General features: G+C 47.7%; 1 protein-coding gene across 3 annotated transcripts; it reads right to left on the reverse strand.

Annotated features, from left to right (window-relative positions):
- On the reverse strand, positions 1-25,968 carry LOC137519517 (uncharacterized). 3 transcript variants are annotated; one of them, XM_068238482.1, is made up of 5 exons: positions 25,876-25,968; positions 19,437-19,552; positions 13,916-14,134; positions 13,712-13,839; positions 1-1,109 (listed from the first exon to the last, which is right to left on the reverse strand). In XM_068238482.1, exons 4-5 carry the CDS (start codon positions 13,773-13,775, stop codon positions 394-396), a joined length of 780 nt encoding a protein of 259 aa, XP_068094583.1. In that variant the 5' UTR covers positions 13,776-13,839; positions 13,916-14,134; positions 19,437-19,552; positions 25,876-25,968; the 3' UTR covers positions 1-393. The 3 variants fall into 3 exon arrangements, with proteins under 3 accessions (XP_068094583.1, XP_068094584.1, XP_068094582.1); XM_068238483.1 differs by lacking the exon at positions 19,437-19,552; XM_068238481.1 differs by lacking the exon at positions 13,916-14,134.
- Positions 25,969-26,506: the final 538 nt, after the last annotated feature.

Below are 26,506 nucleotides of genomic sequence, written 5' to 3' on the forward strand. Positions count from 1 at the left end.
TTGTATCAAAATAGCTTTTATTAACAAGAACAATTTAGCAAACCTGTATTGCATCGAGAATAACAGTCTGATTTGCTATATTAATGCTTATTTCTTTCACAGGAGTTGTCGTGCAGTAAAGTGCAAGATTGTTACACGCAAGTTGCTAAAGACCATACCACATATACCATGATAAGGTCCAACTTTATGTGAAGATCTGGACGATTTGGTATGATTTCCGTGATACTCCAGAGTATAAAGCAATACTTGATTAATATACTTCCAATACCAATTTCTCTTATTCTGAGATTCTTTATTTCTTAACCCCTCTTTTTTCTCTGCATTTTTATCTCTCAATGACAAAAACTGAAAATAAAAGAAAACACAAATTTTTCCTTTCTTAAGCGAAACCAACTACATCTCAGGCAAGGTAAAGATCGTAGATAATTGTTGATTTTGGTTGAGGATAATTTCTGTAAGCATTGAGTTCTGTTTAGTTAGTGCGTCTAGCTTTTTGGCCCTGTACAGTTTAGTATCCTGAAGATAATCAGAATACCATTGGTTGCATTGCAGAAGTTCTTTGCGTATTGCCTGCATATTCTCGATACATTCTCTTTGGAATTCCCTGACACACTCAGCACTAAATTGGGTGTAGGCATTATTGTAGCGAACAAGCTGCTCATATATTGCATCTATTCTTTGAGTCATTTCAATTCTGTATTGCTGCTGCGTTTCATGGATACGCTGGGATTGTTCTCGGTCAAATAAATTTTGTTCTTTATCCAAATTTCTTGTTCTACAAATACTTTGCCGACTTCTACTTATGTGTACTGGAACTGCATTTGAATGGATATCATCAGGTGTTGAGACATTACTGAGAGATGTATTCCTCGGAGTGTTTGGAATTGCTGGCAATACGTAGTTATCTGTTGCTTGCAGTGGGGTTTCTGTATTAGTCTCTGGTACTAAGGTGAGGATAACTTCCTCAATGTTGTCCTCATCTTGTATTGGTGATTTATCAACCGTGGATTCCTGGAGGTCTTGTTTCTCATTGATTAGTATTAAGGTTTCAGGGTCTTCTTGTGGAGGACATTTTTCTGTTGTCACTTTTACAGAAGCTGGTTTTGAATCTTAAATAAAAAAATAAAAAAAAACAGTCACACAAATCAATGCCTACTTAAAGGGAAGGTTCAGGGACTATCTGAAAAAAATAAAAATCCCCATCCACTTACCTGGGGCTTCCTCCAGCCCGTGGCAGGCAGGAGGTGCCCCCGGCGCCGCTCCGCAGGCTCCCGGTGGTCTCCGGTGGCGCGCCCGACCTGGCCAGGCCGGCGGCCAGGTCGGGCTCTTCTGCGCTCCAAGGCCCGGCACTTCTGCGTCCCACGCCGGCGCTCTGACGTCATCGGACGTCCTCCGGGCTGTACTGCGCAGGCGCAGTAGTTCTGAGCCTGCGCAGTACAGCCCGGAGGACGTCCGATGACGTCAGCGCGCCGGCGTGGGACGCAGAAGTGCCGGGCCTTGGAGCGCAGAAGAGCCCGACCTGGCCGCCGGCCTGGCCAGGTCGGGCGCACCACCGGAGACCACCGGGAGCCTGCGGAGCGGCGCCGAGGGCACCTCCTGCCTGCCACGGGCTGGAGGAAGCCCCAGGTAAGTGGATGGGGATTTTTATTTTTTTCAGATAGTCCCTGAACCTTCCCTTTAAAGGAAACATCAGGCGAATTTTGACAAAAAATCTGCATTATACAAGTGCTTTCTCTAGTCCCTTTCAGCTGACTGTTCCACGCTGTAACCTCCGCTTTCACCGCACAGTGCAGAGGTCAACCTCGAGTTCGCCCTTACTGCTCCTGTGTTAAGAGGCGCTGTCAATGGCCTTGATTGTCAGTTGCGCGTAATGCAGGTGCAGTAAGGGTTTACTTGGGGTTTATGCACCGTGCACCGAAAATGAAGGGGGGGGGAGCGGAAGTTACAGCGTGGGACAGATAGCTGCAGGGGGGCTAGAGAATGACCTAGGTAAATAAAGCTGTTTTTTGTTAAAAAAAAAAAAAAAAAAAACTCTTGATGGTTCATTTAATGTACAAATCTGCTTCATTTAATTTCATAATAGTAGTTAATTTTTTTTTTTGTTTTGCTGTGCTAACATAGATGCGTATTATATCCAGGTGCATCTTAACTTGAGAAAACTAACAGAACAGAAGGGAAAGTGATATGGATTTTTTTTTCTTCCTGTAAAGAATTCCTGTTACCTGGCAGCCCTGCTGATCTATTTGGCTGCAGTAGTGTTTGAATAACACCAGAAACAGGCATGTAGCTAATGTTAGATGTGACAATATTGTCAGAAACTCCTGATCTGCTGCATGCTTGTTCAGGGGCTATGGCTAATAGTATTAGAGGCGGAGAATCAGCAGGGCAGCCAGGCAACTGGTGATATTTAAAAGGAAATAAATATGTCATATCCCTGTGGCTTCATTTGCCCTTTAACTCTGATGTGTCCATTTTTCAGGATCTTCTTTTATATATTCTCCCCCCGTGTCTACTTCTGTTCTCCTTAACTCTTATGTTGGGTGCCCTTATGTCCACACTGTGTAATTTTACCCTAATGTCTGCGTGTCCCCATCTGGCCCCCCTGTGTCTTTTCTCTGACCCAGTTTTCTTTTAAGACCACATCTTGTATCACTGTGTCCCCCTCACTTCACCCCCATGTCTTCTCCATTCCTTACATGTGCTAGATTTTCCTTAAAGAGGAGCTGTCAGCCATACTATCTCAGGAAAAAAGAATGTAAGTGGATAAATACTTGCTCTACTTACATAACAGATGTATTGCAGTGTCCACGTTATGATTACTGTGAATTTTATAAAGAAAAAAGTAGAGAATCCTATTCTAGACAGTTTCCATATTTACTGTGGCTATTTTGAAGCCAGTCGTGATGTAATATCCGCCCTTAGTCTCCTCTGCCTGATTTGCCCGCCCTTCACTGTAGAAAGTGCATTGTTTCAGTCTGAGAAATTTTGGCCAATCAGAGAGGAACAGAGGTGTGGGAGGGGAAAACAGGAGGGAAAGAGGCTTCAGCCAATCAGGCTGCATTAGTTAAGTCTGAGGGGAAGTAGAGAAGCAAAAAAAGACAACCCAGCATCCCCTGCAACAACTCTTTTGTGTACCAATTTTCCTGTGTACCAAATAAGAGTCAGGTAGACTGGGGAATGATCATTTATCAACAAGAAAAGTAATAGTGATTTTAATTTTTGGATTGCCTGATTAGCATCCTTATTACTTGTTTTTTGATTTTATGCCCGACAGTTACTCTTTAAGACACGTGCCTAAAGGTGCTAGTTAATGGAAAGTCAGCTCACTGAGTGTTTCTCTCCATTCTTTGCAGGGTTCTGAGCTGAGTGTAAATTAGGTTACTCACCCTGCTCTCAGCATTCTTATGAGGTGATCTTCCTTCAGTCAGGGGTACCTCTAGCTATACAATACTGTAGTTTCACTAACTACCCAACACTTGGGGTATCTCTAGTTATTTAAATTTCAAAACCTTCTGGCTATCTAACACTAAGGGGCACCTGTAGCCACCTATGATAGGCAAGGGAAGTAAGGGAGAAGTGACTGCTGGGCCAGCCAGCGTACTTGCCATGCAGTTTGGAGGGGGATTGTAGGTTCATGGAGGGCGGAGTCTAGGGTGCCAGGACATCTGTGCCTATAGGCTCCTGTGATGTAAATCCTGGCCTGCATGCATGGAGGGCGGAGTCTAGGGTGCCAGGACATCTGTGCCTATAGGCTCCTGTGATGTAAATCCGGGCCTGCATGCATGGAGGGCGGAGTCTAGGGTGCCAGGACATCTGTGCCTATAGGCTCCTGTGATGTAAATCCGGGCCTGCATGCATGGAGGGCGGAGTCTACGGTGCCAGGACATCTGTGCCTATAGGCTCCTGTGATGTAAATCCGGACCTGCATGCATGGAGGGCGGAGTCTAGGGTGCCAGGACATCTGTGCCTATAGGTTCCTGTGATGTAAATCCGGGCCTGCATGCATGGAGGGCGGAGTCTAGGGTGCTAGGACATCTGTGCCTATAGGCTCCTGTGATGTAAATCCTGGCCTGCATGCATGGAGGGTGGAGTCTAGGGTGCCAGGAGGACATCTGTGCCTATAGGCTCCTGTGATGTAAATCCGGGCCTGCATGCATGGAGGGCGGAGTCTAGGGTGCCAGGACATCTGTGCCTATAGGCTCCTGTGATGTAAATCCGGGCCTGCATGCATGGAGGGCGGAGTCTAGGGTGCCAGGACATCTGTGCCTATAGGCTCCTGTGATGTAAATCCGGGCCTGCATGCATGGAGGGCGGAGTCTAGGGTGCCAGGACATCTGTGCCTATAGGCTCCTGTGATGTAAATCCGGGCCTGCATGCATGGAGGGCGGAGTCTACGGTGCCAGGACATCTGTGCCTATAGGCTCCTGTGATGTAAATCCGGACCTGCATGCATGGAGGGCGGAGTCTAGGGTGCCAGGACATCTGTGCCTATAGGTTCCTGTGATGTAAATCCGGGCCTGCATGCATGGAGGGCGGAGTCTAGGGTGCTAGGACATCTGTGCCTATAGGCTCCTGTGATGTAAATCCGGGCCTGCATGCATGGAGGGCGGAGTCTAGGGTGCTAGGACATCTGTGCCTATAGGTTCCTGTGATGTAAATCCAGGCCTGCATGCATGGAGGGCGGAGTCTAGGGTGCCAGGACATCTGTGCCTATAGGCTCCTGTGATGTAAATCCGGGCCTGCATGCATGGAGGGCGGAGTCTAGGGTGCCAGGACATCAGTGCCTATAGGCTCCTGTGATGTAAATCCGGGCCTGCATGCATGGAGGGCGGAGTCTAGGGTGCCAGGACATCTGTGCCTATAGGCTCCTGTGAGATAAATCCAGGCCTGCATGCATGGAGGGCGGAGTCTAGGGTGCCAGGACATCTGTGCCTATAGGCTCCTGTGATGTAAATCCGGGCCTGCATGCATGGAGGGCGGAGTCTAGGGTGCCAGGACATCTGTGCCTATAGGCTCCTGTGATGTAAATCCGGGCCTGCATGCATGGAGGGCGGAGTCTAGGGTGCCAGGACATCTGTGCCTATAGGCTCCTGTGATGTAAATCCGGGCCTGCATGCATGGAGGGCGGAGTCTAGGGTGCCAGGACATCTGTGCCTATAGGCTCCTGTGATGTAAATCCAGGCCTGCATGCATGGAGGGCGGAGTCTAGGGTGCCAGGACATCTGTGCCTATAGGCTCCTGTGATGTAAATCCGGGCCTGCATGCATGGAGGGCGGAGTCTAGGGTGCCAGGAGGACATCTGTGCCTATAGGCTCCTGTGATGTAAATCCATGCCTGCATGCATGGAGGGCGGAGTCTAGGGTGCCAGGACATCTGTGCCTATAGGCTCCTGTGATGTAAATCCAGGCCTGCATGCATGGAGGGCGGAGTCTAGGGTGCCAGGAGGACATCTGTGCCTATAGGCTCCTGTGATGTAAATCCAGGCCTGCATGCATGGAGGGCGGAGTCTAGGGTGCCAGGACATCTGTGCCTATAGGCTCCTGTGATGTAAATCCAGGCCTGCATGCATGGAGGGCGGAGTCTAGGGTGCCAGGAGGACATCTGTGCCTATAGGCTCCTGTGATGTAAATCCGGGCCTGCATGCATGGAGGGCGGAGTCTAGGGTGCCAGGAGGACATCTGTGCCTATAGGCTCCTGTGATGTAAATCCAGGCCTGCATGCATGGAGGGCGGAGTCTAGGGTGCCAGGACATCTGTGCCTATAGGCTCCTGTGATGTAAATCCAGGCCTGCATGCATGGAGGGCGGAGTCTAGGGTGCCAGGACATCTGTGCCTATAGGCTCCTGTGATGTAAATCCGGGCCTGCATGCATGGAGGGCGGAGTCTAGGGTGCCAGGAGGACATCTGTGCCTATAGGCTCCTGTGATGTAAATCCAGGCCTGCATGCATGGAGGGCGGAGTCTAGGGTGCCAGGACATCTGTGCCTTTAGGCTCCTGTGATGTAAATCCGGGCCTGCATGCATGGAGGGTGGAGTCTAGGGTGTCAGGACATCTGTGCCTATAGGCTCCTGTGATGTAAATCCGGGCCTGCATACATGGAGGGCGGAGTCTAGGGTGCTAGGACATCTGTGCCTATAGGCTCCTGTGATGTAAATCCGGGCCTGTATGCATGGAGGGCGGAGTCTAGGGTGCCAGGACATCTGTGCCTATAGGCTCCTGTGATGTAAATCCGGGCCTGCATGCATGGAGGGCGGAGTCTAGGGTGCCAGGAGGACATCTGTGCCTATAGGCTCCTGTGATGTAAATCCGGGCCTGCATGCATGGAGGGCGGAGTCTAGGGTACCAGGACATCTGTGCCTATAGGCTCCTGTGAGGTAAATCCGGGCCTGCATGCATGGAGGGCGGAGCCTAGGGTGCCAGGACATCTGTGCCTATAGGCTCCTGTGAGGTAAATCCGGGCCTGCATGCATGGAGGGCGGAGTCTAGGGTGCCGGGACATCTGTGCCTATAGGCTCCTATGATGTAAATCCGGGCCTGCATGCATGGAGGGCGGAGTCTAGGGTGCCAGGACATCTGTGCCTATAGGCTCCTGTGATGTAAATCCGGGCCTGCATGCATGGAGGGCGGAGTCTAGGGTGCCAGGACATCTGTGCCTATAGGTTCCTGTGATGTAAATCCGGGCCTGCATGCATGGAGGGCGGAGTCTAGGGTGCCAGGACATCTGTGCCTATAGGCTCCTGTGATGTAAATCCGGGCCTGCATGCATGGAGGGCGGAGTCTAGGGTGCCAGGACATCTGTGCCTATAGGCTCCTGTGATGTAAATCCGGGCCTGTATGCATGGAGGGCGGAGTCTAGGGTGCCAGGACATCTGTGCCTATAGGCTCCTGTGATGTAAATCCGGGCCTGCATGCATGGAGGGCGGAGTCTAGGGTGCCAGGAGGACATCTGTGCCTATAGGCTCCTGTGATGTAAATCCGGGCCTGCATGCATGGAGGGCGGAGTCTAGGGTACCAGGACATCTGTGCCTATAGGCTCCTGTGAGGTAAATCCGGGCCTGCATGCATGGAGGGCGGAGCCTAGGGTGCCAGGACATCTGTGCCTATAGGCTCCTGTGAGGTAAATCCGGGCCTGCATGCATGGAGGGCGGAGTCTAGGGTGCCGGGACATCTGTGCCTATAGGCTCCTATGATGTAAATCCGGGCCTGCATGCATGGAGGGCGGAGTCTAGGGTGCCAGGACATCTGTGCCTATAGGCTCCTGTGATGTAAATCCGGGCCTGCAGGCATGGAGGGTGGAGTCTAGGGTACCAGGACATCTGTGCCTATAGGCTCCTGTGAGGTAAATCCGGGCCTGCATGCATGGAGGGCGGAGTCTAGGGTGCCAGGACATCTGTGCCTATAGGCTCCTGTGAGGTAAATCCGGGCCTGCATGCATGGAGGGCGGAGTCTAGGGTGCCGGGACATCTGTGCCTATAGGCTCCTGTGATGTATATCCAGGCCTGCATGCATGGAGGGCGGAGTCTAAGGTGCCAGGACATCTGTGCCTATAGGCTCCTATGATGTAAATCCGGGCCTGCATGCATGGAGGGCGGAGTCTAGGGTACCAGGACATCTGTGCATATAGGCTCCTGTGATGTAAATCCGGGCCTGCATGCATGGAGGGCGGAGTCTAGGGTGCCAGGACATCTGTGCCTATAGGCTCCTATGATGTAAATCCGGGCCTGCATGCATGGAGGGCGGAGTCTAGGGTACCAGGACATCTGTGCATATAGGCTCCTGTGATGTAAATCCGGGCCTGCATGCATGGAGGGCGGAGTCTAGGGTGCCAGGACATCTGTGCCTATAGGTTCCTGTGATGTAAATCCGGGCCTGCATGCATGGAGGGCGGAGTCTAGGGTGCCAGGACATCTGTGCCTATAGGCTCCTGTGATGTACATCCAGGCCTGCATGCATGGAGGGCGGAGTCTAGGGTGCCAGGACATCTGTGCCTATAGGCTCCTGTGAGGTAAATCCGGGCCTGCATGCATGGAGGGCGGAGTCTAGGGTGCCAGGACATCTGTGCCTATAGGTTCCTGTGATGTAAATCCGGGCCTGCATGCATGGAGGGCGGAGTCTAGGGTGCCAGGACATCTGTGCCTATAGGCTCCTGTGATGTACATCCAGGCCTGCATGCATGGAGGGCGGAGTCTAGGGTGCCAGGACATCTGTGCCTATAGGCTCCTGTGAGGTAAATCCGGGCCTGCATGCATGGAGGGCGGAGTCTAGGGTGCCAGGACATCTGTGCCTATAGGCTCCTGTGAGGTAAATCCGGGCCTGCATGCATGGAGGGCGGAGTCTAGGGTGCCAGGACATCTGTGCCTATAGGTTCCTGTGATGTAAATCCGGGCCTGCATGCATGGAGGGCGGAGTCTAGGGTGCCAGGACATCTGTGCCTATAGGCTCCTGTGATGTACATCCAGGCCTGCATGCATGGAGGGCGGAGTCTAGGGTGCCAGGACATCTGTGCCTATAGGCTCCTGTGAGGTAAATCCGGGCCTGCATGCATGGAGGGCGGAGTCTAGGGTGCCAGGACATCTGTGCCTATAGGCTCCTGTGATGTAAATCCAGGCCTGCATGCATGGATGGCGGAGTCTAGGGTGCCAGGACATCTGTGCCTATAGGCTCCTGTGAGGTAAATCCGGGCCTGGCTCTCCGTTTATAATTATATAAAGCAGCATGGTTTACCTAACTATCAATTCCAGTGCTTGGTGTTCTCATCTTCTGCCTGTTCTTCTCCAGTTGCATGTAAAAGACAGAATAGCTGCAAAGTGCCTCACCTCAGCTATTGAGTCCAGCGCCTGCGAACTACATACATCTCCTCTGTCACGCGGTTTCCTCTAGTGAAATCTTGGATTAATGATGAGAACAACATGAGCTTTCACTAGAGGAAACCACTTGACAGAGGAAATGTGTGGAGATCTCCTGCTGAGGTTATCCGCTCTGCTGTTATTCTATTTTTTACATGAAGAAGAGAAGACCAGCTGGGGACCGAGAAGAGCAGGGGGGGGGGGTGCATTTGAGACCAGCCATAGATAGAGGAGACCACCCAACGATGGAATCACTAGGAAGATAAGTCACATTACTTAATCTTAAATGTTGACAAGGAGTGAAGGAGACGTGAGGAGAAGGTGTGTGTGTGTGGGGGGGGGGTTATGGGGAACAAGCTAGGTAGGTTATCCCCTACATCACATCAGGTTAGCATCAGGGGCCGATTGCAAGTCGCTGATTCCCTTTCTTAGTAATCTAAAGATAAAGTGAATCCATCTTGCCATTTTTTGTTTAAAGAAATTTTTTTTTACTTTATATAAATATCTATATATATAATAGAGTAAGTGCCTCAACCTTCGAGCAAGAAGAAGAAGTACTTTGCATGAGAAAATTTATGCGTGATCAAACACCAAGTTTAAGGCCTCTTTTCCACGGACTGTTGAGCTGTGTGCTCAGCAAGCAGTTACCAGGCAGCAGTAAGCAGTTACCAGGCAGCAGTAAGCAGTTACCAGGCAGCAGTAAGCAGTTACCAGGCAGCAGTAAGCAGTTACCAGGCGGCAGCAGCAAGCTGTTACCAGGCAGTAGTGAGCAGTTGTAAGAGTTTGAGAGGCATTTTACTGCCTATCAACTGTCCGTGGAAAAGAGGCCTACCCTAGCAAGTCTGGCTTTGCAAATCTGGCCTAATTGCCTATTAATGAGGCAATGCTCACACAAATTTGCTTTTGCATTCCAAACTATATGCAGGGTCAAAAAACCAATAAAGCGGTTGCCCTGCTGCATGCCAGTGATGAGCGAAAATTTTTACAGAATTTTCGCCTAATTTCGTTTTGACAGGCAAATTTTCCATCTAATTTTTTCGCGTTAATTTTCACCTAATGCCAGTCATTTTCGCGTTACTTGCGTATTATTGCGGACATTTTCCGCATAAGGGCATTAGCGTCTGCATTCAGAGAAGTTTCTTGCGCATTATTGCGGACATTTTTCCGTATAAACGTCTGCATAGACTGAATTTCCATTCGGATTATTGTGGACATTTTTCTGCATAAGGGCATAAGCATCTGCATACAATTAATTTTCGAAAACGCAAATATTTCTGAAGATTTGCGTGAAAATTCGCCGAAAACTGGATTTTCGATGCGAAAATGACTTAGGTGAAAATTTGCAAGCAACACTGCTACATGCTACATTAGCACTATCCAGGAGCGCCATGGGGAGGATTCCCAATGCCCCCTTTTTATACAACCGGGGTGACCGCAGGGTCCCAGGCACTCTCACTGCCTGGGAACCACAGCAGCACCCCGGAGGATGAGGCTGGGTGGCGCAGGCGACCCCCCCAAGTGTGGTCAGCGCCAGGGAGAGCCGTCCGCACCCACCTCCCAATATTAAAAACAGGCACTTACCTTAACGTCCATTGCGTTCTGCTACATGCGCATTAACTTGGGGGCACCACATGAGAAAGGAGTGAAGCATGGGTCACCGCGAGCTTTAGCGCTCAGGGCTGGCTCACATACAGCACTCCGGGGGGGGGGACAAGCATTTTGCAGTTGTATCCTTTGGAGGCAGGTTGTGAATGGCTTGCTCCGGTGGTGTGAGCCCTGCAGTGAGTTGTCTACGCCTGTCCCCCCCCCCCCCCCCCCGGAGTGTTGTACGTGAGCCAGCCCTGAGCTCTAAAGCTCGGGGTGACCCATGCTTCACTCCTTTCTCATGTGGGGGGCCCAAGTTAGTGCGCATGAAGCAGGACACAATGGATGTTAAAGTAAGTGCCTGTTTTTAATATTGGGAGGTGGGTGCGAACAGCTCTCCCCGGCACTGGCCATGCTTGGGGGAGGGGGGGGGCGCCTGCGGCACCTAGCCTCCCCCTCCGGGGGATGCCGCTGTGGTTGTCAGGCAGTGAGAGAGCCTGGGACCCCGTGGTTCCCCCGGGTTGTATAAAAAGGGGGTATTGGAAAGTCTCCCAGTGGCGCTCCTGGATAGTGCTAATGTAGCATGAACTAATTCCCGCAGGGGGACCGCTTTGTGGTATTAGTTTTTTGACCCTGCATAGTTTGGCATGCGAAAGCAAATGCATATTTGCATGAGCATTGCCTCATGAATAGCCAATTAGGCCAGATTTGGAAAGCCAGACTTGCTAGGGTTAAACTTGGTGTTTGAGCACGCATACATTTTCTAATGGAAAGCCTAAAGGTGGGTACACACATCAGATAAAAGTCTTTGGAAAATGAAAGATCACAGACCAATGTTATCCCCTTCCATGTAGTATGAGAGCCATACCTACACAGTTTATTCTATTGAGCTGAACTCCCCATCAGATAAAATGTTTTGCAAGATGCTGCACACACACTGTACACATGCAACAGATCAGTATCTGCAAAAGATCTATTCCTGCAAAAAAATCAGTTTCTGCAAAATGCATTTATAGTCTGATATCTGCAGATCTCATGCTGGGCATACACGGTATGTTTTCTACCATGTAATCGAGCCGTGTCCGATACCCTGCCGGATCGATTCTGCTGCGCTTGATACCGGCGGGCAGGACAAAAGAAGAAACGAGTGGAAAATAAGAAAGCGCTCGCGGGGACGAGCGGGAATCGATCCGGGCGCCCGCGGGGACGAGCGGGAATCGAGGCAGCAGCTCTATTACATGGTAGAAAACATACCATGTATGCCCAGCATAATGCACACCTTGTTTGACGGATATTCATCTGCAGATCAGACAATCCTCTGCAGATCCAAAGATCCATCCTGGTGGTTCTAATCTGCAGATGAAGTCCGTTAAACAAGGTGTGTATGAGATCTGCAGATATAGACTATGAATGTATTTTGTAGGTACTGATCTTTTGCAGGAACCGATCTTTTGCAGATACTGATCTGTTGCATGTGTACTGCATCTCTGTGTGCAGCATCTTGCAAAGATTTCTGTCTGATGGGGAGTTCAGCTCAATAGAATAGACTGTGAAGGTATGGCTCTCATACTACACGGAAGGGGGTAAGATTTCTGTCTGATGGGGAGTGAAGCTCCATAGAAGCTCCATAGAATAGACTGTGTAGGTATGGCTCTCATACTACATGGAAGGGGGTAAGATTTCTGTCTGATGGGGAGTGCAGCTCCATAGAATAGACTGTGTAGGTGTGGCTATCATACTACATGGAAGGGGGTAAGATTCCTGTCTGATGGGGAGTGCAGCTCCATAGAATAGACTGTGTAGGTGTGGCTCTGATACTACATGGAAGGGGGTAAGATTTCTGTCTGATGGGGAGTGCAGCTCCATAGAATAGACTGTGTAGGTGTGGCTCTCATACTACATGGAAGGGGGTAAGATCTCTGTCTGATGGGGAGGGCAGCTCCATAGAATAGACTGTGTAGGTATGGCTCTCATACTACATGGAAGGGGGTAAGATCTCTGTCTGATGGGGAGTGCAGCTCCATAGAATAGACTGTGTAGGTATGGCTCTCATACTACATGGAAGGGGGTAAGATTTCTGTCTGATGGGGAGTGCAGCTCCATAGAATAGACTGTGTAGGTGTGGCTCTCATACTACATGGAAGGGGGTAAGATCTCTGTCTGATGGGGAGTGCAGCTCCATAGAATAGACTGTGTAGGTATGGCTCTCATACTACATGGAAGGGGGTAAGATCTCTGTCTGATGGGGAGTGCAGCTCCATAGAATAGACTGTGTAGGTATGGCTCTCATACTACATGGAAGGGGGTAAGATCTCTGTCTGATGGGGAGTGCAGCTCCATAGAATAGACTGTGTAGGTATGGCTCTCATACTACATGGAAGGGGGTAAGATTTCTGTCTGATGGGGAGTGCAGCTCCATAGAATAGACTGTGAAGGTATGGCTCTCATACTACATGGAAGGGGGTAAGATTTCTGTCTGATGGGGAGTGCAGCTCCATAGAATAAACTGTGTAGGTGTGGCTCTCATACTACATGGAAGGGGGTAAGATTTCTATCTGATGGGGAGTGCAGCTCCATAGAATAGACTGTGTAGGTGTGGCTCTCATACTACATGGAAGGGGGTAAGATCTCTGTCTGATGGGGAGTGCAGCTCCATAGAATAGACTGTGTAGGTGTGGCTCTCATACTACATGGAAGGGGGTAAGATTTCTGTCTGATGGGGAGTGCAGCTCCATAGAATAGACTGTGTAGGTGTGGCTCTCATACTACATGGAAGGGGGTAAGATTTCTGTCTGATGGGGAGTGCAGCTCCATAGAATAGACTGTGTAGGTGTGGCTCTCATACTACATGGAAGGGGGTAAGATTTATGTCTGATGGGGAGTGCAGCCCCATAGAATAGACTGTGTAGGTGTGGCTCTCATACTACATGGAAGGGGGTAAGATTTCTTATCTGATGGGGAGTGCAGCTCCATAGAATAGACTGTGTAGGTATGGCTCTCATACTACATGGAAGGGGGTAAGATTTCTGTCTGATGGGGAGTTCAGCTCCATAGAATAGACTGTGTAGAGTATGGCTCTCATACTACATGGAAGGGGGTAAAATTGGTCTGTGATCTTTGATTTTCCAAAGACTTTTATCTGATGTGTGTACCCACCTTTATTCTTCTTGCTTCAAGGTTAAGGCACGTACTCGAAGATAGATCGAAGATGCGGCGTATGCTACGACGCGGGTCGGCTAGTACATCTTATTTTCATAGAAATAACCAAAAAATACCACTTACTTTTACCATTGGGTGATGGATCAAATGATTTTTTTATGCCCACAATGGAGTCCTTGTCGGTCATTTCTTTCAAAAGTTTTTCATATGGTTTGAAGTATATATCTATTCCCAATCCACCGATTTTTTTGCTGTTTAATAAATATAAAAACAAAATAAATAATTGACATCCAAAATGGAGTTACGTCTGTAATCAAATATACTTGCCTTTCTTTAACCTCGTCTCATTTTCTCCCTCACATCCGCTTTTATGTCTTGGTAACGCTTCCTTGCGCTGTCCATAGTGCGTGGCAATAATAAACTCACACTACTGACAGCCTCAGTAGCTTTAGCCCAGGTTCTCATTCCCCAACCGGAATCAGTATAGTCAAGTATTTTTCAACAAGCTTGTCATTTACTGGCATTCTATTTTCTATTAAAGAGACACTGAAGCGAAAAAAAATATATGATATAATGAATTGGTTGTGTACTATGAATAATTACTAGAAGATTAGCAGCAAAGAAAATATTCTCATACTTTTATTTTCAGGTATATAGTGTTTTTTCTAACATTGCATCATTCTCTAATATGTGCAGATTACACAACACTCAGCATTCAAAATGATTCTTTCAGAGCAGTCTGTGAAGTAATGACCTCTCCTCTAGCAGAGAAAAAGTAAACTGTTCACTTACAGTTGAGATAATAAAAGTCAGATAACAGCCCTCTCCATGACTAAAACTTAGTCGGAGAGCTTAATGGCTTGTTTGCATAGAGATAACAACTGGAGTTTCTCAACTCTTCCTATACTGGAAACAATTAGACTGATGTATCTGATCTTAATGTTTTATTTCTAATGCTGGGAATACACGGTTCGTTTTTGCCTTCGTTTAAACCTTCGTTTCGATTGTGCCTTTTGTCCTTTTCGATCCCGAAATAATCAGTCATACGGTTAATATCACCACCCACGGTTTAGTTTTTTTTTCCGATTCTGATGGTTTCGTTTTTCCAATGATCGAAGGCTGCAAAGAAACGAAACGAAAATCCCTTTTTACAGGGACGGACTAGCATAAACGAATATATAATCGATCTGAACAGCCATCAAGCCTACCAATGGCTCGATTAGATGGATAAAGAGAGATAATATCAAACATGTTCGATCACTAGTCGTTCGTTTTTGGGGTCTATTAATCGAAACTATAATGAGATTATGACTATTTTCACATACGTTTTCAACACTCGATTCGTTTACCGAACGAATCGAAGGTTTAAACGAAGGCAAAAACGAACCGTGTATTCCCAGCATTAGCTGTACTACACATACAAATCATAATATCATCATTTTTTTTCGCTTCAGTGTCTCTTTAATGCTATATTTTCATCAAGAGAAAATCCAGTATTTCTTGTTTTTTTTAGTTGAAGTTTGTGAGTTTTCAACAACCTGAGGTTAATTTGATTCTTCGCCGGAGTTTGATTCTGATGACATTTTTTTACTCTTCCTCTTCGATGTTCCTTTTGAGGTTCTTTTTTTCCTGTTCCTCACCTCTATCGGTTTCTTTTCACCACCGTGGTGTTTACATTCAAATTCCGAGGAATCATACCAAGGATCAACTATAGTGTTCTTTTCACATTGGTAGAAAAAACATTTGTAATCAAACATCAATAGATGCTTTAAATAATATCAGAGGCCAAACAGATGAGAAATAGAGGAAACAGGCATGTATGGTGAGCCAGGAAAAAAATACATAAATCCAAGCACAATAAATTACAACATTTAAGAAAAATAGCAAAAATCAGTAACCCTTCGCACGCTCGCATGCAAATGTTCAAACAAATGCATTCACAGATTCACTCCTCCAGGCACAACTGTTATCCCTACAGCTAAGTTAAAAGCCAGGGTTTTAGTTCACAGAAGAATGCATTCTTATGCTTAGTCACCTATACTGCGCAGAAGTACCCAGGTAAACATAGGTGTCCTAACTCTGGCCCTGTAACATGCATAGTGCATGTGTAGGTGACTAAGTAAAAGAATGCATTCTTCTGTGAACAAAGACTTTTAACTTTTAACTTAGCTGTAGGGATAACAGTGGTGCCTGGATGAGTGAATCTGTGAATGCATTTGTTTGAACATTTGCATGCGAGTAAGCAAAGGGTACTGATGTTTATGTATTGTGAGCTGTCCTGATGCTCACCTTTCCCCTCCCCACTTTTAATTTCTGCTGCCTCCTGTATCTGTATTGTCTTGTGTCCCCATAACATCAGTATGGTAACCCCCCGACCAGGAGTGCTCTGTCCTTTCACGTGACGGACAGAATCTCAGAGCACTTCTGGCCTGTAATGATTGGTGTCAGCACGCAGAGAGAATCTGATTATTGGTGATCTGCAGTATCACCAAGAATGCAGATATATACCTCTGGACACCTATAGGTATGTGAGTGTTTGGTGTAACTGTAGTACTTTGAGTGATGCACCTGCTGAGCAGGCGATATAACCGTAAAGAGACACTGCTTCTGGGAGCACAGGAACCTTCCAGCAGCCTGAGGCTCTCCAAGGGGTGGAGTCAGGCTGGAGACAGGAAGGACCAGAGAGTGAGTGACACCTGAAGGTGGATGTCACTATCTGATCTGGAGACTATCTCTTAAGGGGAAAGATAGCTCTCGAGGTCGGGCACGCCGGGTCGCCAACACACTGACAGATAAAGTACAAAGACAGAAGGCTGATTCGGTATCCAAGTCAAGCAGGGTCTGGCAACGGAATATCAGATATGCGAGGTACCGAAAAAGAAGACAGAGGAGTAGTCGGAAAAGCTATAAGTCATAACATATATCAAACAATGCCTATTCTGGGTGCGAGCTCCTTGGTCTCAGCACCCTGGAACTAGTCTGAGAGATAACACAGATGGTAGTACAGTTCCCTAAGCTGGGTGTGAGGTCCTTGGTCTCTACACCCTGGAACTAGCTTGAAGTATAACACAGATGATAACACAGTTCCCTAAGCTGGGTGTGAGGTCCTTGGTATCTACACCCTGGAACTAGCTTGAGGTATAACACAGAATATAACACAGTTCCCTAAGCTGGGTGTGAGGTCCTTGGTCTCTACACCCTGGAACTAGTCTGAAGCATAAACAGAATACAATACAAATAATCTGGCTAAGTGTGAATTCCCAGGTCCACCTGGTTCAAACACACTGAAGGATCTGACTAGGTCTGAGTGCTTCCACGTAGTGATCGTAACGGCAGACAACTTGCAAGTGACCAGCAGGAACTATATATGGAGTAGTGCTCTCCAGCATCACCCCTAATTGCTTAAAAGAGACTCTGAAGCGAGAATAAATCTCGCTTCAGAGCTCATAAATAGCAGGGGCACGTGTGCCCCTGCTAAAACGCCGCTATCCCGCGGCTAAACGGGGGTCCCTTCACCCCCAACCCACCCCCCGCAAAAGTGTGTCGTAGAAAGGTCGCAGAATTTCCCTTCCTGGAGGCAGGGCTAACGGCTGCAGCCCTGCCTCCAGTCGCGTCTGTCAGCGGCGCATCGCCGCCTCTCCCCCGCCCCTCTCAGTGAAGGAAGACTGAGAGGGGCAGGGGAGAGGCGGAGATACGCGCTGACAGACGCGCGTGGGGCAGGGCTGCGGCGGTTAGCCCTGCCCCAACCAGGAAGCGCTCCCCGGGTGTATCGAGGGGGATTTGGGGGTGAAGGGACCCCCGTTAAGCCGCGCTATAGCGGCGTTTTAGCAGGGGCACACGTGCCCCTGCTATTTATGAGGTCTGAAGCGAGATTTATTCTCGCTTCAGACTCTCTTTAACCAATAGTATCCTGCTCTGGAGTCAGCTGTTCGGCGTGGTCAGCTGACTCTTCCTGCTTAGTATAAGAATTCTGCCTCTCAGCGCGCGTGTATTCCTAAGCCAATGTGCACTAACAGACTCAGCCACACCAGACACACGCTGCCACGTGCAAACCGCCGCGCTGGACGCGGAACCAGCCGCCTTACTGTTGCTGCATGCGGCGGCTTTTCCGCGTTCTGCCCTGCTACCAGACACACGCTTCCGCGTGCAAACCGCCGCACTGGACGCGGAATCAGCCGCCTGCTCAGTAGCACATGCGGCGGCTTTTCCGCGATCTCTCACATGGCCTAGGGTTTCTGTACTAATGTTCGCGTGCATGCAGAGGTTGTGTGCTATAGCACGTGTTCAGTCCGGCTACAAAACCACAATGTTCCCGACTCAGTCGTGCAAAAGACGGGTACACAAGGCAATGGCATATACAGGAGGCAACAGAAAGGAAAAGGGGGGGCAGGGGGCGGGGGGAGTTGTAATGGTGAACAGCAGGAAAGCTCACCATACATGCATGCTCCCCTCATTTCTCATCTATGCTTTGGCCTCTGGGATCCTTTATAAAGAATGCCAATATTCCTGATTGTACTTGAAAGCATGATTTTTCAATAGTTAAGAAACTGTTGAATTAAAGAATTATAAAATAGTAGATGTAATAGTTTATTATTGTAATGTGCTTTTGTATTGAAGTAACTGAATAATAAAAAACACAGAAAAAAAAATGGAATGCTCTTCACTCAACCCACAACAGATGCTCTGAGGAAGCCCACGAGGGCTTTTTGAATCATGGAAACCCCCTTACACAAACACAAATGAATTTTGGTTCACCAGGAGCTTACTGTTTAATCTGTTTTCATAAAAGGGAAAGGTTTTAATCAATTTTAATAGATAAAAAGACATGTGGTGTCATTCAAAATGGAGAAAATAAATGTTTTGTCTTTTAACACTTAAAGAACAGTTTCTTTCTTATCAGACCTACTAAGGTGGATGGGTGGCATGGATGTGTAGAAAACAAAGTTTAACTTATCACATGGCCACATAAAACATCCCAATACTGTCAAAAATTATTTTTGTCAATCACCAGACCCTGAATTACTCAAACTATCTACAATTTGGAGTTGAATACTCTTTAGAAGGGACACCAAATAGTCATTACAAATGAAATTGGTACTTACCTAGGGCTTTGACCAGCCAAACGTAGGCCACAAGGAACCCCAACATTCTCCTGCCTCCTCTTTCATTCCTGCTGGCAGCTCAGTTATGGGTGACTTTCGAGTAGTAAGCCATCCGTATATTTCCTGGCTGGTCATGCACCGTATCATGACGTCGGGTGGCGACAGTACTGTGCATGCGTGTTTTTTTAACTCTGAAAATAACATGGACTGTCACGCCGCCAGTCGTGATACTGCGGAGTGTGGCCATTCAGGAACTATACGGACGAGTTTAAGCTTAAAAGTCACCCGTAATGGAGACGTCACTGGGACAGGAGGACACCCGTGACTGTGCTGCCTACGGTGGGTTGGATAAAGTTCCTGTCACGTAACAAATTTATTTTTAATGACTGTTCATGTTCCCTTCAGTGCTGCTGGGGAGTTTTGTGGCAAGAGGTATAGCCCTTCAGCTCTTCCAGTGCCCAACTTAACCGGGGGACTTACAATACATCCACCCATATATTCAAATAAATGTATTTGAGCGTACATTTTTTTTGGGGGGGGGAGGGGGTGTAAATTGGGTACACATAAGTAAATGGAATCGCCTGCACACCCTACTCATATGTTGTACAGTCAATTACACTGTTCCTATATACCTCCCCGTCACCACAGTTGGCCAACTTTTTTTTTTGATAGTTACCAGCAAAAAAAAAAAAGTAAAAAAATTATATATATTTTTGGCTTCCAGGGGAAAAAAATAAAAATAATACCTGGGATCTCTCATCATCCTCAATAACAATGTTCTCATATAAATCGCTATTTTGTAATCTTATTCTCTTGTTAGGATGCACAATTTATTGTTGCTTTTGGAAGACCCATCAGAAACCTATTTAACAAAATAAATAATTAAGGACATACATTGTAACCCTACTTTTTTATTTTTATTTAAATCAAAATGATACAAGAAACTTTTACTCATTACATAATTGTGATATTTACTTTATTGGGCAATGCTTTCACGAAATATTTCATACTCCAATTCCCTTTACACTAAATAAGCCTCGGCCACAGCTTCTCCAGAGTGCCTCTGCGCTCTGAGCCTTAGTAGCAAGGGCTTCTAGGAGCTCAGTATGGACAGGAGGATGAGGAGGAGTTTACTAACAAGAGATTTCAGTGGCAGAGTGGAGGAGAGGGGAGTGAAGTTTTCACAGGCTGAGGGGCTGGAGATACAGATCAGCTTGCCTGCATATAATGTGACAAACAGAACATGGCCACTCTCATTGTATCCCCGAAATAAATAAGTAATCATAAACTGTTGAAGCTTTTTTCAGCTAGATTTGTTATGCAAACGATGTAAACTTTTGATAAGATATATAGACAAGTTACTATAGTGAGTTTTTCCATCTCCGATCAGTTTTAATATTTCAAATTAACTCTTAGCTGACCACGTCACGCCTTCTGCATAAAATCCTCGGGGATTTCTTGCAAGAGAACTTCACTTATTAAGGTGGCCACACACGATACAATAAAATAATCCGATTTTACAGTAGTTCGATAAAAACGATCGTATCTCTGGAAAAAAACTAAAGCTTTTTTTTCATTCGACTGAAAAATCCGATCGGATTTCCCGTTTTTTTCGATTTAAATCGATCCGGAATGCCAGATATTTCTCTTCAATTTCTACTAAAGATTGTATGGTATGTGTTGGATTGTTAATTTATTAATATACACACCCTAGCAATTTTCTCTGAGTTTCTAATCATTTTTATCATAATTGAGGAAAAAATGGAACATAGGTGTGTGGTACATTGGTCATATTTTTGAAATGTTACAATCAGTCAGAAAAATTTATTGCAATTCTTAAATTGAACAGATATTTAAAAAATTGTATGGTGTGTGTCCACCTTTAGACTGTTAGCAGGCAAAACCGCTATCCATTTACTGCATACAGCGCTGCGATCTAAGGCAGTGCTGTACCAGGGGCAGCCGTATCACTCAGCTGTCCCCTCCAGATGCACAACAGTGATCTGCTGTGATAGGCTGGGGGGGGGGGGAGGAGAGAAATAAGACCCCACCGACATAAACCTCTTTTGGAGAGGAGAAAAGGTGGGGTCAGTACCCACTTGTGTGCTGAGTTGTGCAGCCCTGCAGCTAGGCCTTAAAGCTGCAGTGGCCTATTAGTTGGAAAATCGCCTGGTCTAGGGGGGTTTAACACTGCGGTTCTCAAGCAGTTAAAGTTTTGCGGCGATCTGCACTCATCTTGTGTACTGCGCGACTTTACCTAGTGACGGCTCATGTTACTGACTCATTGAGCCGTGGGGAATGACACATTGAATCATTAACATAAGCCGTCACTAGGGGAAGCAAGATGACTGCAGATCGTCGTAGCTGGAGGAAGGTGAGCCGATCTGCGGCAAACGATTCTTTTACAGCGATAGCGCTGACAAGATGGAGGCGGGTAGGACCACCCAGCACTGGAATCCATAGTGAGGCGAGTCGCTCTGCAGTTCTTATTACCCGAAGGAGCGGAGACATTTGGGTGGAAAGGGGCTGAAGCAGAGACATGCTGGGAGGGGGCTGGACAGAGAGGAGGACAACATGGGGGCTAAATAGGGCACGGACAAACACACATGGGGAAGCAGGAGGGGACACACACATAGGAAGAGATGCAGGGACTAGAGGACCACACAGATAGGCTGAAGGGGACACACACAGGACAGGAGGGAACACATGGGGTCAGGAGGACCACACAGACTAAACGATTAAACCGCGCATGCTCCGTACTGTCACGCCGTCCGCCGGCGTGTGACGACACCAGTGATGTATGCGGAAGAAGGAGCCCGACACTCCGGGCCAGTGTCGCCGGCCAGCCATTTTTGGACAGCCCTTGGGAGAGGAGCCAGGACGCCGGCGTGTGACCTCCAGACCTACACTGGGCTGCAGAAAGCCCCAGGTGAGTACCATTTTCTATTCTAGTTTGAGCTTGCAGTCCCTTTAAACACTTCCCTGAATACAATCAGCAATGCACATCACGAACTGCCCCACCAGAGCAAGTTTTTCATTTAAAAAAAATAAATTGTATGACGGAAACTTTTTGGGGGTACTAATTTTAGAACCAAATACTTTAGTGGCCTTTTTCAATTGTTTCATATGTGGCAGGATGTGACAGATCTAAGAAACTGTCAACCTTGTCCAGCTTCTCCTTCCCATCCCGATTTCAGTTCATCTGATTAAGTCATGTTCACCATAGCAGCTGGTGTTCCCTATAAACAGAAGATCCCTCGTTTCCTACTCTGTACAGCACCATGGAATACGTTGGGACTTTTTAAATCAATAATAATTGCACAGGTATGTATGATGTATAACTAACTATATTTCATGGCTTGTCCTCTGCATAGCAACTATACCATTAAAGGAAAGGTTCAGGGAGGGTGGGTAAAAAATAAAAATCAAATTCCACTCACCCGGGGCTTCCTCCAGCCCGTGGCAGGCAGGAGGTGCCCTCGCCGCCGCTCCGCAGGCTCCCGGTGGTCTCCGGTGGCCGACCCGACCTGGCCAGGCCAGCTGCCAGGTCGGGCTCTTCTGCGCTCCAAGGCCCGGAACTTCTGCGTCCCACGCCGGCGCGCTGACGTCATCGGACGTCCTCCGGGCTCTACTGCGCATGCGCAGTACTTCTGCGCCTGCGCAGTAGAGCCCGGAAGACGTCCGATGACGTCAGAGCGCCGGCGTGGGACGCAGAAGTTCCGGGCCTTGGAGCGCAGAAGAGCCCGACCTGGCAGCCGGCCTGGCCAGGTCGGGTCGGCCACCGGGAGCCTGCGGAGCGGCGGCGAGGGCACCTCCTGCCTGCCACGGGCTGGAGGAAGCCCCGGGTAAGTGGAATTTGATTTTTATTTTTTACCCACCCTCCCTGAACCTTCCCTTTAACCTTTGCTTCCTCCTCTGTATAGCACACTTAAAGAGGAGCTGTTAGGTATAGGGTCTCAGAGAAAAAAAACACATATATCAGTAGCTAAAGATTTGCTGTCCTTACATTACATATGCATTTCACTGTCCACGTTTGGATTTCACAGAATTTTTATATAGTATTTTCAGAGAATGATGCTCCTGACAGCTCATGGCAGGTTCCATGTTTGTCTGTCTCCTATGAAGCCAATTGTGTCGTCATCTCCTCCCTGCTTCCTGATGATTCCACTCACAAAAAAGATCCTAATGGACAACACTACTGTGCAGTGAATATTAATTAGCCATGTGGCTAGGAACAATAGCGGACTCATGCAGTATACTCTAACGGAGCATATGCCGTGATTTTTCAGTGCTGTGAGCTGGGCTGAGTTACAAGCTGCTTGTAACTTGAGCCTGTAACTTCTCACTAGCAGCCGAGGGGAGGACCCAAGGTGGGAAGAAGCAGCCCCAGAATGCTTTGCAGTATGGTATGCGGCCTCTCGTACTTTTAAGAGCTTGGGAATAACAGCCTTGCTGTTCAGCACACATCAAAAGTAAGAGAGATTTTTAACTTCAGTGTTGCCTTTTTGGCTTCCTTCTAAACTGTTTAACACAAGAGAATAGAGGTTTAAATTAGCTTTTGCAGCCTGACAGTTACTCTTTAAGGGGGCCATACACTAGCCGACCAACCAACCAATGGACCATCCAATTTGATTATTATAATCGAATTAGATGAAAATTAGTGCTGCCAAGTGCATGCCCAACCGCCAAATTTCTGGACAGAAATTAGCCGCACGGTTGATCGCGCATGCTGGAAAATTGTGCCGAAGTTGGTTGGTCGGGTGCGTGGCGGCCGAATTGCGAACGAGCAACGAAACCCCCGCTGCTATGTACAAATGTATGTAGTGTGTGTGCATTTATACATTACCTCTCCGGTGTCAGCCTCCACGCGGTTTCCGTCCATCTCGCCAAGTTCCGCATACACGCTGGCGGCGCATAGCAGCTGATATCAGACGCTATGCGCCGCTAGCATGTATGCGGCTGTTACCCGGCGAGATGGACGGACACCGTGCGGAAGCTGCTACAGGGCATGTAATGTATAAATGCACTACATAATTTACATACATTTATACATTTTGGGGGCGGACGCGGCGGCTCAGCCGATTCCCTGATGATTTCATGCTGAAATCGGACAGGAATCGGCCTGTAGTGTATGGGCAGATTCGATTAGAGACAAATTCATCTCTAATCAGATTTGATTAGAGATTAATTTGTCTCTTGGTCGAATCTGCCCATAATCGTTCTAATGTGTGGCCACCTAGTGTGTGTGTGATAGAGAGATAAGCACCATAATATGTTCTGTTAGACGTCCTCTAAACAGACGCACCTATTGTCTCCACCCCCTCCCTTTAGATTGTAAGCCTCTGGCAGGGCCCTCCTCCCTAATGTATCCAGCTTGATTATGCAATCTTACTCACAACCACCCCTCTTGTGGACTAGAACAGTCTCTATTTTGACCTATGACACTGTATTGTTATCAAATCATTTGCATGATCTTGTTTTGTTGTGAGTATCCGTATGTCCTACCTTGTATGTTACCCATTTATCTATTGTGCAGCGCTGCGTAATATGTTGGCGCTTTATAAATACAATAAATAATAATACATAGATAATGGTCCCTCCTCTAAAACTATAAAAGTATGCTGCAGTGCTTTACACAGTACATAATCCTATCACTGACTGTCCCCAGCGGGGCTCACAACTAGTCCTACCATAGTCGTACATTACAGCAGAGGGCAATTTTTTTTTTTATTTAGGGGAAGCTTTGAAAATGATGTGGGGGGAGATGAAGCGTGCCCGGAGGAAACCCACGCAGGCACGTCCAGCATGATTATATTATATATACATACACATATATTGTATGTATTTGCAGATTACTTATTGCCCCCAGCGCATCAGTGTGACCTCCTCTGAATGGCAGATACACATCTCATCCCTGCCTCCTGTATACAGTATCCATGGCTTCCTCCTCTGGATTGTGATATAAATCACTGCCCCCTGTACATAATGCTACACATGACCTATAAGCCTGGAATCCAGTCAGAGTAATGAGGGGGGTTATCAGCAGAAATGATAAATAATATGTCCCATATACTGATGGGAATACTCTGCCTGTCCTGCATTCCCTATCTGTGCTGAGTGTATCTTCTCCTCTATCACATGTATATCTCTGTGTTATATCTCCAGCCTGTGCTGCACTGTCTATACCTGTATATATACACAGCCCAGTAATAGAGCCTCTCCCTGTATATATACACAGAGCAGTAATAGAGCATCTCCCTCTATATACACAGACAGAAGACAGAGGTAATAGCAGCCCAGCACTGTCAGAGCTCCTCCCTCTTCCAGATTATTCCCCCTCTGAGCTTCCTCTCCCAGCATCCCTCACCCTCTGCTCTGCCCGCCCTCCCCAGCACTAGAGCTCCCTCTGCTGCCTCTCCCCTGCAGCCAGGCCGGCCGCCATCTTGCCAAGGACCGAAATTCCCATGCATGGTAATGGGAGAAGCCCTGTGACTGCAGACACATTGCAGAGCAGCATCACCACATACTGCAGAGCCAATCAGCGAGCCCAGATCATGTCAGCTGACCTCAGCCATCACTGCATAGAGGTGCGTGTATGTAGTTTATGTGTGTAGTAGAGATGGGAAGTTCGGATCTTTTCAATGATCCGGATGATTCGAATCGGATCATTGAAGAGATCCGGATCTTTGATCCGAATCTCGGATCATTTTACTACCGGAAGCATTCGGGGGTGAAATGAACAGCAGGACAGGTCTGTGGACAGGAGAAGGAGAGGGGGGTGGACACACAGAGAAGGGGAGAAGATGGACAGAGGGCAGGGAGTGGACAGAGAAGGGGAGGGGGGACGAGCAGAGAGCAGAAATGTTTGCATGTAATACCCACATGCTGCAATCATACGCTTTACATATATTTCACCTATATGTTCATCTGTGTCGCACAGTGAAAGAAAGCATTCCCAGAAGATAAGTGCAGCTGTTTAGTGCCGAGTGCAGGAGGATCATATTGCCTTTCAATCACACTGCCTGCAAAGTTACTGAGCTGTGCTGAGCTGAGCCAAAAGCTTCCCATGTGATCACTGTGCACAACTACGGAACAGCCAGCCTGTAATGAGCAGCACATTGCAGCCAGTATGTGGGCTCTACACATATCTGGCAGTGGCACCCATGTCCCCTCTCTCTCATCTACCTGTCTCCCTGCAAGGCTGCCTCCCCTCCAACTGAGCGATCCATCTCTGCTCTGCTTCCAAGACCCCGCTGCCCGCTGAGAGGGGGCGTGTCGCTCCTGGCCCCGCCCCTTTTGCGATCCGAATCACTCATTTTGATGATTCGGATGATCGACTCCTAAAATAGATTCGGATCAAAGATCCGAATCGTTCATGATCCGGACAACACTAGTGTGTAGGATTTTTGAATCAGGACGATACCATTTATTGGCTAACTTAAAAAAAAAACAGAAGTTTGCTTTCTTAAAACAGAATTTGTGATAATTCAGGTTGGAGTGAGCTCTGATATGTCTCCCACAATGCACCACTGCTGAATATATGCAAATTAACCATTATTACCCTTAGAAGCTAAACACACCTCCAGAACCGCTGGAATGCAATGATGTGTCAGCTTGTTAAAGGGAAGGTTCAGGGACGCTACAAAAAAAAAAAAAAAATCCACATCCACTTACCTGGGGCTTCCTCCAGCCCGTGGCAAGCAGGAGGTTTTCTCAGCGCCGTTCCCGGTGGCCGACCCAACCTGGCCAGGTCAGGCCTCTTCTGCGCTCCATTGTGCGTTCCACACCGGCGCGCTGACGTCATCGGACGTCCTCC

This window comes from Hyperolius riggenbachi, chromosome 5 (genome assembly GCF_040937935.1).
Source record: "Hyperolius riggenbachi isolate aHypRig1 chromosome 5, aHypRig1.pri, whole genome shotgun sequence".
In the NCBI taxonomy this organism is placed as follows: domain Eukaryota; kingdom Metazoa; phylum Chordata; class Amphibia; order Anura; family Hyperoliidae; genus Hyperolius; species Hyperolius riggenbachi.

What these genes read in the sequence shown, in the direction of transcription:
- LOC137519517 (XM_068238481.1), bottom strand. Translation starts at nt 19,474, where the DNA reads ATGAGAACATTGTTATTGAGGATGATGAGAGATCCCAG. An exon ending in AGGATGATGAGAGATCCCAG is followed by an intron (nt 13,840 to 19,436) that starts GTATTATTTTTA and finishes TTTATTAAACAG; the next exon opens with CAAAAAAATCGGTGGATTGG. An exon ending in TCCATCACCCAATGGTAAAA is followed by an intron (nt 1,110 to 13,711) that starts GTAAGTGGTATT and finishes TTTTTATTTAAG; the next exon opens with ATTCAAAACCAGCTTCTGTA.